The sequence below is a fragment of the Budorcas taxicolor genome, chromosome 9 (genome assembly GCF_023091745.1).
Source record: "Budorcas taxicolor isolate Tak-1 chromosome 9, Takin1.1, whole genome shotgun sequence".
Classification (NCBI taxonomy): Eukaryota; Metazoa; Chordata; class Mammalia; order Artiodactyla; family Bovidae; genus Budorcas; species Budorcas taxicolor.
Genome location: NC_068918.1, coordinates 82,986,229 through 83,001,226, shown reverse-complemented (window position 1 = coordinate 83,001,226; position 14,998 = coordinate 82,986,229). Strand labels below are relative to the sequence as shown.

The 14,998-nt window shown below is 42.5% G+C and overlaps 1 protein-coding gene across 9 annotated transcripts in view; it reads right to left on the bottom strand.

The window, feature by feature from the left end:
- Positions 1–14,998, bottom strand: part of TIAM2 (TIAM Rac1 associated GEF 2) — a 238,380-nt gene that overhangs the window by 84,059 nt on the left and 139,323 nt on the right. For all 9 annotated transcript variants that reach the window (XM_052645856.1, XM_052645853.1, XM_052645854.1 and 6 more), the window contains 3 exons: positions 11,314–11,499; positions 10,129–10,275; positions 740–811 (listed from right to left, as the gene is read on the bottom strand). In XM_052645856.1, the coding sequence (XP_052501816.1) occupies positions 740–811; positions 10,129–10,275; positions 11,314–11,499 (405 nt within the window). The remainder of the gene's footprint in view (positions 1–739; positions 812–10,128; positions 10,276–11,313; positions 11,500–14,998) is intronic.

Sequence of the window (14,998 nt, the reverse complement as noted above, 5' to 3'; positions counted from 1 at the left end):
CTGAGGCTTTGCTTAGTCAGAAACTGTCCTGGGGACTAGATGGAGCCTCTGTGCTCAGCTCTACTGAAGGCACCAAAGGCTGCTGATTCACAGCGTGAAGCACTGTATGTGAAGACCCCTGACAATCTGAGAGTAAAACGCAAGTTTGGATCCACTAAACTCTCTAATGACAGTAAGTACTACCCAAGAAATAGGGATAAATAAATGAAAGTCGCTATTTTGACTTCAGTCTAGCTATATTCATTCGAAGGACTGAAGCTGAAACACAAATACTTTGGCCACCTGATGCAAAGAACTGACTTATCTGAAAAGACCCTGATGCTGGGAAAGACTGAAGGCGGGAGGAGAAGGGGATGACAGAGGATGAGATGGTTGGATGGCCATCACCGACTCAATGGACATGAGTTTGAGTAGGTTCCAGGAGATGGTGATGGACAGGGAAACCTGGCATGTTGCAGTCCATGGGGTTGAAAGAGCTGACATGACTGAGTGACTGACCTGACTGATATCACTTTGAAGATGGAGTTATAATGAGTTTAAGATACCTTCAAAGATAACTGGCATTCTGAAAACACCTTTTACCTACTCAGCACCATTTGAGTTCCAAATTTATTTTCAACAGATTCAGGTAAAGATTATTTGCAATAGGTTCAGGTAAAGATTAAGCATGCCCCCACTTAACTTGGCATTTCTGTCATCCCAGGAAAATAAGACAGTTGCCATCTACAACCACACTTACCTCACTGGAGTTATTGGAGCTTTGAGGTAGCTGAGTTCCGGAAAATCCATGGCTGCCACTGGAATCGAATATCTGATAGACAGCAGGAGAAAAAAAGACTAATGAAGTGTCTCTGCAATATTCGTTTGGCAGTTCCTTTCTCAGTATTTAAAAATTTAAGTTCCATAACATTTGACAAGCTCTTCCTATCACAATGTGTACTATTTACAACTCTACTACATCTAAAGTTTTAACTTGAAGTTGCTTTTTTTTCCTTCCCATATGGCTACATATCTTACTTTTCTAGGATATATATTATTCAGGTCATCCTAGATCTTCTTGATGTTGCTTTTAGCAAGAAGTACACATTTCTGAAGATGCAGAAATCCGAGTTGGCAAAGCCACCAAAATCAAGTTTATCACTATTTTTTAAATGTGCATAGAAAAAATATTAGGAAGATATAAAGCTAAATATTAAAAGTAGTTGTGTCTGGGAAGAGGAACTGGGAATAATTTCTTTTTCCAATTTTTATCTTCTAGATTTTATAGTAGAATACTAAACATTAAAGAATAGGCCATTTAAACATTTATATGCCTAGTACTAGTAGAACGTGGAGCTACTCCACATTCAAGGTCAGGAGGGGTGGTGGTGAGGAGATACCCCTCATCCAATGTAAGGAGCAGTGGCTGCGCTTTGCTGGAGAAGCCATGAAGAGATACCCCACGTCCAAGGTAAGAGAAACCCAAGTAAGACGGTAGGTGTTGCGAGAGGGCATCAGAGGGCAGACACACTGAAACCATAATCACAGAAAACTAGTCAATCTGATCACATGGACCACAGGCTTGTCTAACTCAATGAAACTAAGATATGCTGTGTGGGGCCACCCTAGACAAGCGGGTCATGGTGGAGAGGTCTGAGAGAATGTGGTCCACTGGAGAAGGGAATGGCAAACCACTTCAGTATTCTTGCCTTGAGAGCCCCATGAACAGTATGAAAAGGCAAAATGAAAGGATACTGAAAGAAGAACTCCCCAGGTTGGTAGGTGCCCAACCCAATATACTACTGGAGATCAGTGGAGAAATAACTCCAGAAAGAACGAAGAGACGGAACCAAAGCAAAAACAATAGCCAGCTGTGGATGCGACTGGTGATAGAAGCAAGGTCCGATGCTATAAAGAGCAATATTGCATAGGAACCTGGAATGTTAGGTCAATGAACCAAGGCAAATTGGAAGTGGTCAAACAGGAGATGGCAAGAGTGAACGTCAACATTCTGGGAATCAGCGAAATAAAATGGACTAGAATGGGTGAATTAAACTCAGATGACCATTATATCTACTACTGTGGGCAGGAATCCCTTAGAAGAAATGGAGTAGCCATCATGGTCAACAAAAGAGTCCAAAATGCAGTACCTGGATGCAATCTCAAAAACAACAGAATGATCTCAGTTCGTTTCCAAGGCAAACCATTCAACATCACAGTAATCCAAGCCTCTGTTCCAACCAGTGACACTGAAGAAGCTGAAGTTGAATGGTTCTATGAAGGCCTACAAGACCTTCTAGAACTAACAACCAAAAAAGATGTCCTTTTCGTTATAGGGGACTGGAATGCAAAAGTAGGAAGTCAAGAAACACCTGGAGTAACAGGCAAATTTGGCCTTAGAATACAGAATGAAGCAGGGCAAAGACTCATAGAGTTTTGCCAAGAAAATGCACTGGTCATAGCAAACACCCTCTTCCCACAACACAAGAGAAGACTCTGCACATGGACATCACCAGATGGTCAACACCAAAATTAGACTGATTATATTCTTTGCAGCCAAAGATGGAGCAGCTCTATATAATCAGCAAAAACAAGACTGGGAGCTGACTGTGGCTCAGATCATGAACTCCTTATTATCAAATTCAGACTTAAATTGAAGAAAGTAGGTTTCAATTTCCGTGCTTGTGATGGGTCTGTTAAGATTTTCTATTTCTTCCTGGTTCAGTTTTGGAAAGTTGTACTTTTCTAAGAATTTGTCCATTTCTTCCACGTTGTCCATGGGAGAAAATAATAGCAAATGAAGCAACTGACAAACAACTAATATAAAAAATATACAAGCAACTTATGCAGCTCAATTCCAGAAAAATAAATGACCCAATCAAAAAAATGGGCCAAAGAACTAAATAGACATTTCTCCAAAGAGGACATACGGATGGCTAACAAACACATGAAAAGATGCTCAACATCACTCATTATCAGAGAAATGCAAATCAAGACCACAGTGAGGTACCATTTCACACCAGTCAGAACGGCTGCTATCCAAAAGTCTACAAGCAATAAATGCTGGAGAGGGTGTGGAGAAAAGGGAACCCTCTTACACTGTTGGTGGGAATACAAAACTAGTACAGCCACTATGGAGAACGGTGTGGAGATTCATTAAAAAATTGCAAATAGAACTGCCGTATGACCCAGCAATCCCACCGCTGGGCATACACACTGAGGAAACCAGAATTGAAAGAGACACATGTACCCCAATGTTCATTGCAGCACTGTTTATAATAGCCAGGACATGGAAACAACCTAGATGTCCATCAGCAGATGAATGGATAAGAAAGCTGTGGTACATATACACACTGGAGTATTACTCAGCCATTAAAAAGAATACATTTGAATCAGTTCTAATGAGATGGATAAAACTGGAGCTGATTATACAGAGTGAAGTAAGCCGGAAAGGAAAACACCAATACAGTATACTGACACATATATATGGAATTTAGAAAGATGGTCATGATAACCCTGTATGCGAGACAGCAAAAGAGACACAGATGTATAGAACAGACTTTTGGACTCTGAGGGAGAGGGAGACGGTGGGATGATGTGGGAGAATGGCACTGAAACGTGTACTCTCATGTAAGAAACGAATCGCCAGTCTATGTTCAATACAGGATACAGGATGCTTGGGGCTGGTGCATGGGGATGATCCAGAGAGATGATATGGGGTGGGAGGTGGGAGGGGGGTTCAGAATTGGGAACTCATGTACACCCATGGCGGATTCATGTATGGCAAAACCAATACAGTATTGTAAAGTAAAATAAAGTAAAAATAAAAATTAAAAAAAAAGAAAGAAAGTAGGGAAAAACACTAGACCATTCAGGTATGACCTAAATCAAATCCCTTATGATTATACAGTGGAAGTGAGAAATAGATTTAAGGGACTAGATGTGATACATAGAGTGCCTGATGAACTATGGAATGAGGTTCGTGACATGGTACAGGAGACTGGGATCAAGACCATCCCCATGGAAAAGAAATGCAAAAAAGCAAAATGGTTTTCTGGGGAGGCCTTACAAATAACTGTGAAAAGAAGAGAAGTGAAAAGCAAAGGAGAAAAGGAAAGATATAAGCATCTGAATGCAGAGTTCCAAAGACTAGCAAGGAGAGATAAGAAAGCCCTGAGAGATCAATGCAAAGAAATAGAGGAAAACAACAGAATGGGAAAGACTAGAAAGCTCTTCAAGAAAATTAGAGATACCAAGGGAACATTTCATGCAAAGATGGGCTCGATAAAGGACAGAAACGGTATGGACCTAACAGAAGCAGAAGATATTAAGAAGAGGTGGCAAGAATACACAGAAGAACTGTATAAAAAAAATCTTCACAACCAAGATAACCACGATGGTGTGATCACTCACCTAGAGCCAGACATCCTGGAATGTGAAGTCAAGTGGGCCTTAGAAAGCATCACTACGAACAAAGCTAGGGGAGGTAATGGAATTACAGTTGAGCTATTTCAAATCCTGAAACATGATTCTGTGAAAGTGCTACACTCATTACGCCAGCAAATTTGGAAAGCTCAGCAGTGGCCACAGGACTGGAAAAGGTCAATTTTCATTCCAATCCCAAAGAAAGGCAATGCCAAAGAATGCTCAAACTACCACACAATTGCACTCATCTCACACGCTAGTAAAGTAATGCTCAAAATTCTCCAAGCCACGCTTCAGCAATACGTGAACAGTGAACTTCCAGATGTTGAAGCTGGTTTTAGAAAAGGCAGAGGAACTAGAGATCAAATTGCCAACATCCGCTGGATCATGGTAAAAGAAAGAAAGTTCCAGAAAAACATCTATTTCTGCTTTATTGACTATGCCAAAGCCTTTGACTGTGTGGATCACAATAAACTGTGGAAAATTCTGAAAGAGATGGGAATACCAGACCACCAGACTGCCTCTTGAGAAACATATATGCAGGTCAGGAAGCAACAGTTAGAACTGGACATGGAACAACAGACTGGTTCCAAATAGGAAAAGGAGTACGTCAAGGCTGTATATTGTCACCCTGCTTACTTAACTTCTCTGCAGAGTACATCATGAGAAACGCTGAGCTGGAAGAAGCACAAGCTGGAATCAAGATTGCCAGGAGAAATCTCAATCACCTCAGATCTGCAGATGACACCACCCTTATGGCAGAAAGTGAAGAGGAGCTAAAAAGGCTCTTGATGAAACTGAAAGAGGAGAGCGAAAAAGTTGGCTTAAAGTTCAACATTCAGAAAACGAAGATCATGGCATCTGGCCCCATAACTTCATGGGAAATAGATGGAGAAACAGTGGAAACAGTGTCAGACTTTATATTTTTGGGCTCCAAAATCACTGCAGATGGTGATTGCAGCCATGAAATTAAAAGACACTTACTCCGTGGAAGAAAAGTTTTGACCAACCTAGATAGCATATTGAAAAGCAGAGACATTACTTTTCCCTGGTGGCTCAGAGGTTAAAGTGTCTCCCTGGAATGCAGGAGACCCAGGTTTGATCCCTGGGTCGGGAAGATCCCCTGCAGAAGGAAATGGCGACCCACTCCAGTACTCTTGCCTGGAGAATCCCATGGAAGGAGGAGCCTGGTGGGCTACAGTCCATGGGGTCGCAAAGAGTCAGACACGATTGAGTGAATTCACTTCACTTCACTTACTTTGCCAACAAAGGTCCGTCTAGTCAAGGCTATGGTTTTTCCAGTGGTCATGTATGGATGTGAGAGTTGGACTGTGAAGAAAGCTGAGCGCCGAAGAATTGAAGCTTTTGAACTGTGGTGTTGGAGAAGACTCATGAGAGTCCCTTGGACTCCAAGGATATCCAACCAGTCCATTCTAAAGGAGATCAGTCCTAGGCGTTCATTGGAAGGAATGATCCTAAGGCTGAAACTCCAGTACATTGGCACGTCATGCGAAGAGTTGACTCATTGGAAAAGACTCTGATGCTGGGCGGGATTGGGGGCAGGAGGAGAAGGGGACGACAGAGGATGAGATGGCTGGATGGCATCACTGACTCGATGGACGTGAGTTTGAGTGAACTCCAGGAGTTGGTGATGGATAGGGAGGCCTGGCGTGCTTCGATTCATCGGGTTGCAAACAGTTGGACACGACTAAGCGACTGGACTGAACTGAACTGGTACCTAGTACATCAACCCTCAGCCCAGGCAGTACTAGTGGGAAAGAACATGTCTGCCAAGGCAGGAGACATACGAGGCTCACTTTGATCCCTGGGTCAGAAAGATTCCCTGGAGAAGGGCATGGCAACCCACTCTAGTATTCTTACCTGGAGAGTCCTATAGACAGAGGAGCCTAACAGGCTACAGTCCATAGGGTTGCAAATAGTAGGACACAACTGAAGCAAATTAGCACACACAATATTCACTGCATTCAGAATGTTATATAAATTCATTCTTCAGTCGCTCAGTTCATGCCCAACTCTTTGCAATAAACTGCAGCACGCCAGGCTCTTGTCCATCACTATCTGCCAATTCCCAGAGCTTGCTCAAACTCATGTCCATTGAGTCAGTGATGTCATCCAACCGTCTCATCCTCTGTCGTCCCCTTCTCCTCCTGCCCTCAATCTTTCCCAGCATCAGGGTCTTTTCCAATGAGTCAGCTCTTTGCATCAGGTGGCCAAGTATTGAAACTTCAGCTTCAGCATCAGTACTCCCAATGATTATGCAGGATTGGTTTCCTTTAGGATTGACTGGTTTGATCTCCTTGCAGTCCAAGGGACTCTCAAGAGTCTTCTCCAAAACCACAGTTCAAAAACATCAATTCTTCAGTGCTTGGCCTCCTTTATTGTCCCACTCTCACATCCATATGTGACTACTAGAAAAACCATAGCTTTGACTATACAGACCGTTGTCAGCTTTTTAATATGTTGTGTAGCTTTGTCAGAGCTTTTCTTCCAAGGAGCAAGTGTCTTTTAATTTCATGGCTGCAGTCACCATCTGCAGTGATTTTGGAGCCCAAGAAATAAAGTCCGTCGTTGTTTCCACTGTTTCCTTATCTATTTGCCATGCAGTGATGGGGCCAGTTGCCATGCTTTAAGTATTTGAATGTTGAGTTTTAAGCCAGTTTTTTCAGTCTCCTCTTTCACCTTCAAGAGGCTCTTTAGTTCCTCTTCACTTTCTGCCGTAAGGATGGTGTCACAGGGATGTCTCAGGTTATTGATATTTCTCCCAGCAATCTTGTTTCCAGCTTGTGCTTCATCCAGTTTTGCATTTCGCATAATGTACTCTGCATTTAAGTTAAATAAGCAGGGTGACAATATACAGTCTTGACATACTCCTTTCCCAATTTGGAACCAGTTCATTGTTCCATGTCCAGTTCTAACTGTTGCTTCTTGACCTACATACAGGTTTCTCAAGAGGCAGGTAAGGTGGTCTGGTATTCCCATCTCTTTAAAGAGTTTTCCAGAGTCTGTTGTGATCCACATAGTCAAAGGCTTTAGCGCAGCCAATGAAGCAGAAGAAGATGTTCTCCTGAAATTCCCTTGCTTTTCCTATGATCCCACAGATGTTGGCAATTTGATCTCTGGTTCCTCTGCCCTTTCTAAATCCAGTTTTTATGTCTGGAAGTTCTCGGTTCGTGTACTATTGAAGCCTGGCCTGGAGAATTTTAAGCATGACCTTTCTAGCGTGTGAAATAATGCAATTGTGTGGTAGTTTGAACATTCTTTGGCATTGTCCTTCTTTGGAATTGGAATGAAAACTGTTCTTTCCCAGTCCTGTGGCCAATGCTGAATTTCCAAATTTGCTGGCATATTGAGCGCAGCTCTTAACAGCATCATCTTTTAGGATTTGAAATAACTCAGCTGTAATTCCATTACCTCCACTAGCTTTGTTTGTAGTAATGCTTCCTGAGGCCCACTTGACTTTACATTGTACATTTCCTAACACTACACAGGAGGCAGTGATCAAAACCATCCTCAAGAAGAAGAAATGCAAAATCATAATGATTGTCTGAGGAGGCCTTACAAATAGCTTTGAAAAGAAGAGAAGTGAAAAGCAAAAGAGAAAAGGAAAGATATACCCATCTGAATGCAGAGTTCCAAAGAACAGCAAGGAGAGATAAGAAAGATTTGAGAGACTAACACTGAAACATGTACATTACCATATATAAAATAGATAACCAGTGCAAGCTCAGCGCATGAAGCAGGGCACTCAAAGCCTGTGCTCTGGGACAACCTGGAGGGATGAGGCGGAGAGGCAGGTGGGAGCAGATTCAAGGCAGGGGACACATTTGCACCCATGGCTGATTCATATCAACGTATGGCAAAAAACCATCACAATATTGTAATTATCCTCCAATTACAATAAATTGTTTTAAAAGGTTAAGTGAACAATGCAAAGAAATAGAGGAAAACAACAGAATGGGAAAGACTAGATATTTCTTCAAGAAAATTATAGATGCCAAGGGAACATTTCACGCAAAGATGGGCACAATAAAGGTCAGAAATGGTATGGACCTAATAGAAACAGATATTAAGCAGAGATGGCAAGAATTACACAGAAAACCTGTACAAAAAGTCTTACTGACCCAAATAACCACGAGGTATGGTCACTCACCTAGAGCCAGACATCCTGGAGTTATATAAATACCAACACTACAATTAGCTTCGTATCTTTTTAAAACAAAAATGTTCACACAAAGGCTTTTGCTTCTCATAAAATTTTACATTAAGGACGTTTACCATATATGATGGGGTAAAGACCATATTAAGCTTATATCATATTAGCTAAATGTCAACATTTTATAAGCAAATTACCATGATATTTATTGTTGTCATTTAATTATATAGAATTTGCTATCTTGATTAAAATGAGAATTTGCTTCAAAGACATTATTTAAACTTCATAGAAGTTGAATTCAAAAAGATGAGCCCAGCATTAGCCAATGGTGTATAGTTAACCATAATCTATAATGAAGAAATGTTTTCATTTATAACCAACAAATTATTAATTTCACAATTGAAGTACAAATAGAATCACAAAGTTTCAACATGATATCATTGCTGATTGTGAGCATACAAAAACAGTGGCCAAGTAAAGGGTTGCATGTATTTTTGCTATCTTTCAATCAACCAATCCACTTCCTACTACTTCCACCTTTATTGCTTTAGGGTTATAGATAGGTCATAGAAGCTAATTCTCTCCCTGCTATTCACCTGTTTCATAAGTTAAATGTGTATATCCATATAAAATTAGAAAATAAAGTTCATAAAATGTGACCTTCTCTGCCAGCATATTCAGAATAACAGCTATCTGTCAGAAATAAAAACCAGAACTTCCTTGGACTTCATCCCATTTTCCCCATTCACTTAAATGACGAGTTAATTTTGTGATCATTTATCTTTCCAATAGTCTTACAAAAAATAATAATCCTAAAACATACTGCTCAGCAACATAAAAAATCATCATCACATACTGTATTAGCAGCATTAGGAAATATTTCCGACATGAGTAATCAAAACATTCCAAAAACAATTCACTATCCATGGGCCACCTTTCAACAATACGTGCTCAGGCTATTTTTACTTGGCATGTTTAAATAGCCACTCATCCTCTTTCTAGGATAATAGGTAGCAACAATGGTCCAGTGTTGTAGGATCCAGGTAGACCAAGCCTCAGCCTTGACTCTCAGCTGCCTCAGGAACAAGGAAAGGAAGTGACTTCACCTCTCCCTGTCTCTGGCTTCTCATCTGTAATAAGTGATGACACAACGCCTACTTCGTGTCATACAGATGAAATTAGCAAAGGGTCTGGCACTATCAACAGAATTCAGTTGCTGCTATTCTATTATTAACTTTACACGTTGGTTATAACAGAAAGTCTATGACAATTACTCCCAAAGGCAATGACGAGTACAGATGCTTTTCTGATGAGTCTTACCTTTGCGTTCCCATGTGCTGCAGGTGTAAGGTGTGAATACCTCTTTGGGAGTGCCAAAAAGAGAGTGAGCAACTTGAGTGTTTTCTTTCGGGGGAAAAAAGTTAATGCTGAGACTGCATCCCTTTGAAGCAACTTTGATCTCATTCTGAAGGCTGGTGAACATTTATGATTCACAGCATATCATGGATTTCCCGCTTGGTCTACTGTCCCTCCCATGCCGAGCAACTCACCTGAGTTATAGACGGTCTTTTCTCCTTCCCTTTTCTAGCAAGTGTGTCCAGGCCTTTTAATGAAGAAAACAACCCCTTCTTGTGTCTCCCCCGCTGAGTCAGTGAGAGAGTTCTTTTCCGAAGGGCAGAGTCATCTCTAGAACATATCTGATTTAAAACACAGTTTAGAAACATCATAAAGTGCGTTCGGTCCTAACAGGAAGAAGCCCTGCTTGCTATGAATGTTAGTTGCTCAGCTGCTATTTGCTACCCCAGGGACTGTAGCCCACCAGGTTCCTCTGGCCATGGAATTGTCCAGGCAAGAATACTGGAGTGGGTTGCCATTTCCTCCTCCAGGGGATCTTCCTGACCCAGAGATCCAACCCAGGTCTCCCTCGCTCCAGGCAGCTTTTCTACCATCTGAGCAGCCAGGTGTTCTGACCAGTCCCCAGAGTTACTCCAAGTCTGACATAACAGAGGCACATTCACCAGACATCTCTTATCTAGATAACGTAAGTCTAGCTTCCACAGTCACATCTCTCCAGGGTGGGCAGCAGGGTTGGCAGAACCACCTTCAGACCCCAGACTGACCCAATGCTGTCCACGGAAGCCACCCATGCAGAAATGATCTCACAAAACCCAGTGGAACTCTCGGCAGAAGATCTAAGCACTTTCAATCAGCCCTTCGATTCTTCACACCACTGTCCCTATTCCTCAGGGATTCCACCTTCCTGACTATACAAGGTGGAACAGACAGAAGGGCAGATGCAGATGGGAATACTTAGTAGCTGGGTACTTGCTTGCATGCTCAGTCGTGTCTGACTCTTTGTGACCCCATGGACTTTAGCCCTGGGTCGTCTGTCCACGGGATTTCCCAGGCAAGAATACTGGAGTGGGTTGCCATTTCCTTCTCCAGGGGATCTTCCCGACCTGGGGATTGAACCCGCATTTCCTGTGTCTCCTGTTTTACAGGCAGATTCTTCCCATCGCACCACCTGGGAAGCTGGATTCCAAGAACGAGCAGCAGAGAAGCTGACACTCAACAGCAGGACGCCAACCCTCCCTCCCCCAGCACCGGGTCCCTGGGTGGCCCTGGTCAGTTACTGGGTTAAGTCACAGCAGAGCCGCGTGTCAACCAGCTGGAGAAAGGTGAGCTTCCGCAGCGCTTCCTGCATGCCGCTGAACCGCCTTTCCTTGGAAACTTACCAGAGCGTGGAAAGAGGAAACTGACAAGATGCCCAGCCGGCCCAGGGCCAGCTTGGAGGGGCGGCTGGCGGCAGCAAGGAGGCTCTTGGGGTTCGGCAACTCCCCGCCCTGCAGGCTGGCCAGATAGCAGCGCATCCTGAACAGATCCATGTGAAACTTCTCCAGGTTCTGCTCCCATTGCTGGATCTGTTTAAGCAAGAATAGGATTAATTTAAATAAAAATGAGGCGTTTTCACAGGTCTAATTGAAAATGTGACTCCTTTCACAAACTTTAAGGAAAAAATCATTTAGATGGTATTGCATGGCTCAAATGAGCCTTCCCTGCTTGCCCCATCTCAAGCCCTCCCGCCAAAACCAATGGGGTCAGGCAGCACTGTTCTACATCAGGATACATTGGGACCAAACCAGTGGTCCCAATATGGTGCCATGGCATGACCTTTGGAGAACTCCAGCGCTGAAAACCATGCTGGCTTAAGGCAGAATGCCCAACTGTAAGTCAGTTACTTTACTTTGCTACGTTTACATTCACAGTCTCTGATCTTAAACCAGATTAACTGAATTGCACACAAAGAGATGCGGGATGAATGGAGGCAGTGATTGCACATTTCTGTACATTCTCAGAATGACTCGTGAAACAAGAAAGAGCAGATGAACTTCAGGCATAAAGACAAACAGAGCTTTTACTCCTACTTTAAGTATACTGGGGAAGAATCACCATTTACACGTCTTTATTAAGACACTTACAGGGCTTCCCTGGAGGAGGAAGTGGCAACCCACTCCAGTATTCTTGTCTGGAGAATCCCATGGACAGAGGAGTCTGGCGAGCTACAGTCCACAGGGTCGCAAAGAGTCAGACACAAGTGAGTGATTAACACTTCACTCCATAGTTGCTTCATGTTGTGTTAGTTTCTGCTGTACAGCAAAGTGAATCACCCATATATATGCATACATCATCTCTTTTTTGTATTTTCTTCCCAAGGAAAGCACAGTTCCAAAAGATACATGCACCCTAATATTCATTGCAGCACTGTTCACAATAGCCAAGACATAGAAGCAACTTAAATGTCCATCAACAGAGGAATGGATAAAGAAGTTGCAGTAAATATAGATATATAGTGGCATATAACTGGGCCAAGGTCTTCCCCGGTGGCTCAGTTGGTAAAGAGACTGCCTGCAATGCGGGAGACTTGGGTTCAACCCCTGGGTCATGAAGATCTCCTGGAGGAGGGAATGGGAACCCACTCCAGTATTCCTGCCTGGAAAATCTCCATGGACAGAGGAGCCTGGTGGGCTACAGTCCATGGGGTTGCAAAGAGTCAGACATGACTGAGTGACTAACACACAGGGCTTCCCTGGTGGCTCAGTGGTAATGAATTTGCCTGCCAGTTCAAGAGACACAGGTTCAATCCCTGATCCAGAAAGATCCCATATGCCTCGGAGCAGCAAAAACCCATGTGCCACACCTATTGGGCCTGGGAATGACTACTAAAGCCCGCACACCCTGGAATCTGTGCTCTGCAACAACAGAAGTCACCACAATGAGAAGCTCATGTATCCCAACTAGAGAGTTGCCCTTGCTCTCCACAACTAGAGAGGGAAAACCAAACAAACAAACCCGTGCATCAGTGACGACTCAGCACAGCCAAAAATAAATTTTAAAAAATGTTTAAAGACACATATAATTATTTACAATATAAAACTTTCTATGTATTCTTCAAAACTGAATTCATAAATTGATAAAGAAATGCAAACTCTGGGGGGCCACTCTCCCTTCTTCCAAGGATGTCAAAGTATATTATATGTAAGCATTACCTTCATTTAAACATAAATGAACAGGAAAAGAAAGGCTCTAGGAAGTTGCCAACACAGAGACTCAGAACAGAATAAGAAGTTTGGCTTCAAAGAGTGTTCAGAGGAATCTCGAAATTCAAGGGAAGGTCTGTAGTGAAGTCTTAACAACGATTTCCTATGAGAGCTGTGTCATTTCATTTGCAGCAACTGCATTTCCAGTTTTGCCAAGCTCTGCACCCAAACAGATCCTAACCTTTCACAGTACACTTTCCAGGTCAATCCCTGATCCTGAATAAATGGTATTTTGAAAGATCTCTGAAAATGAACACTCTGTTTGCCTCCATCTCCAGAGAAAAGACAGAACAAATTCTGGGTGCTCTTTAGGGTCCGTCTAAAAGACACTTACTCCTTGGAAGGAAAGTTATGACCAACCTAGACAGCATATTCAAAAGCAGAGACATTACTTTGCCAACAAAGGTCCACCTAGTCAAGGCTATGGTTTTTCCTGTGGTCATGTATGGATGTGAGAGTTAGACTGTGAAGAAAGCTGAGCACCGGAGAATTGATGCTTTTGAACTGTGGTATTGGAGAGTCCCTTGGACTGCAAGGAGATCCAACCAGTCCATTCTAAAGGAGATCAGTCCTGGGTGTTCTTTGGAAGGACTGATGCTAAAGCTGAAACTCCAATACTTTGGCCACCTCATGCGAAGAGTTGACTCACTGGAAAAGACTCTGATGCTGGGAGGGGTTGGGGGCAGGAGGAAAAGGGGACGACAGAGGATGAGATGGCTGGATGGCATCACTGACTCGATGAACGTGAGTCTGAGTGAACTCCGGGAGTTGGTGATGGACAGGGAGGCCTGGTGTGCTGCAATTCATGGGGTCGCAAAGAGTTGGACACAACTGAGCGACTGAACTGAACTGAAGTTTTCTTTATCCATTTCTTAGGAAGATCACTGCACACCTTTCTACAGGCAAGAAATATTATGGCTACAAGATCTAAACAAGTAATTTGTTGATTTATCCTTGTTTGTAAGCAAAACAACAGAATCTCCCAGAGTGCACTGAAAAATCTCAATCTCTAATCTAACTTCACTGACGACACTGTATGACCTTGCTAGTGATGTAATAGCCCACTGACATCAGCCTTGAATCAATACCAGTATGACCTGATGGCTTTTAAAACCAAAAATGCCCAGGTTTTTACTTGATGAGCCTACTCATTAGGTATGAGGCCCAGAAAAGCAGACATTTAATTTAAAAGCATCTCTAGCAATTCTGGTACCCAGCCTGAGTGAGGACCACTGTTTCAGACTAACATGGCAGATCAAATTGAACAGCAAATCTCTCTGTAGTCTTACCATATTAGAGAATTCTATATTCCAGCAGCAATGGATGGGTATTATGCAACCACAAACTACACCGACTGAAAACTATAATACCCAGCAAAAACTACACTCCCAGTTCTGTCTCACAAATATCTTTACAAGCTAATACCTGAAAATCTGCAATTGTAGACACATTCTTTTGTCTTTTAATAACATGCAGATATTTCTAGGTTGGGTAATGTATTCAAGCCTATCTCTCATTTATAACTCCATGTGAAACAGCTAATGAGATACTTCTTAGGGGTTCTGGAGAGAGTGGAGATATGAAAGGAAAAGAAACCAGTGAGTTATTGGGTACCAGACAATACAGAAGCCCATAGCATCCACAGAGGAACAAAAAGACAAAATAGCAAATAAAATAAAACCCAGGTCCAGGTCAAACACTATAGATCAGGGAAGATGACAATCTCATATTATCACTGACTTCTGCAGTTTACAAAGCTTTTTTTAAAAGGCATCACTGAATGTATTTAAATAACCACACATCAAAGCATCACTGGAAAGAA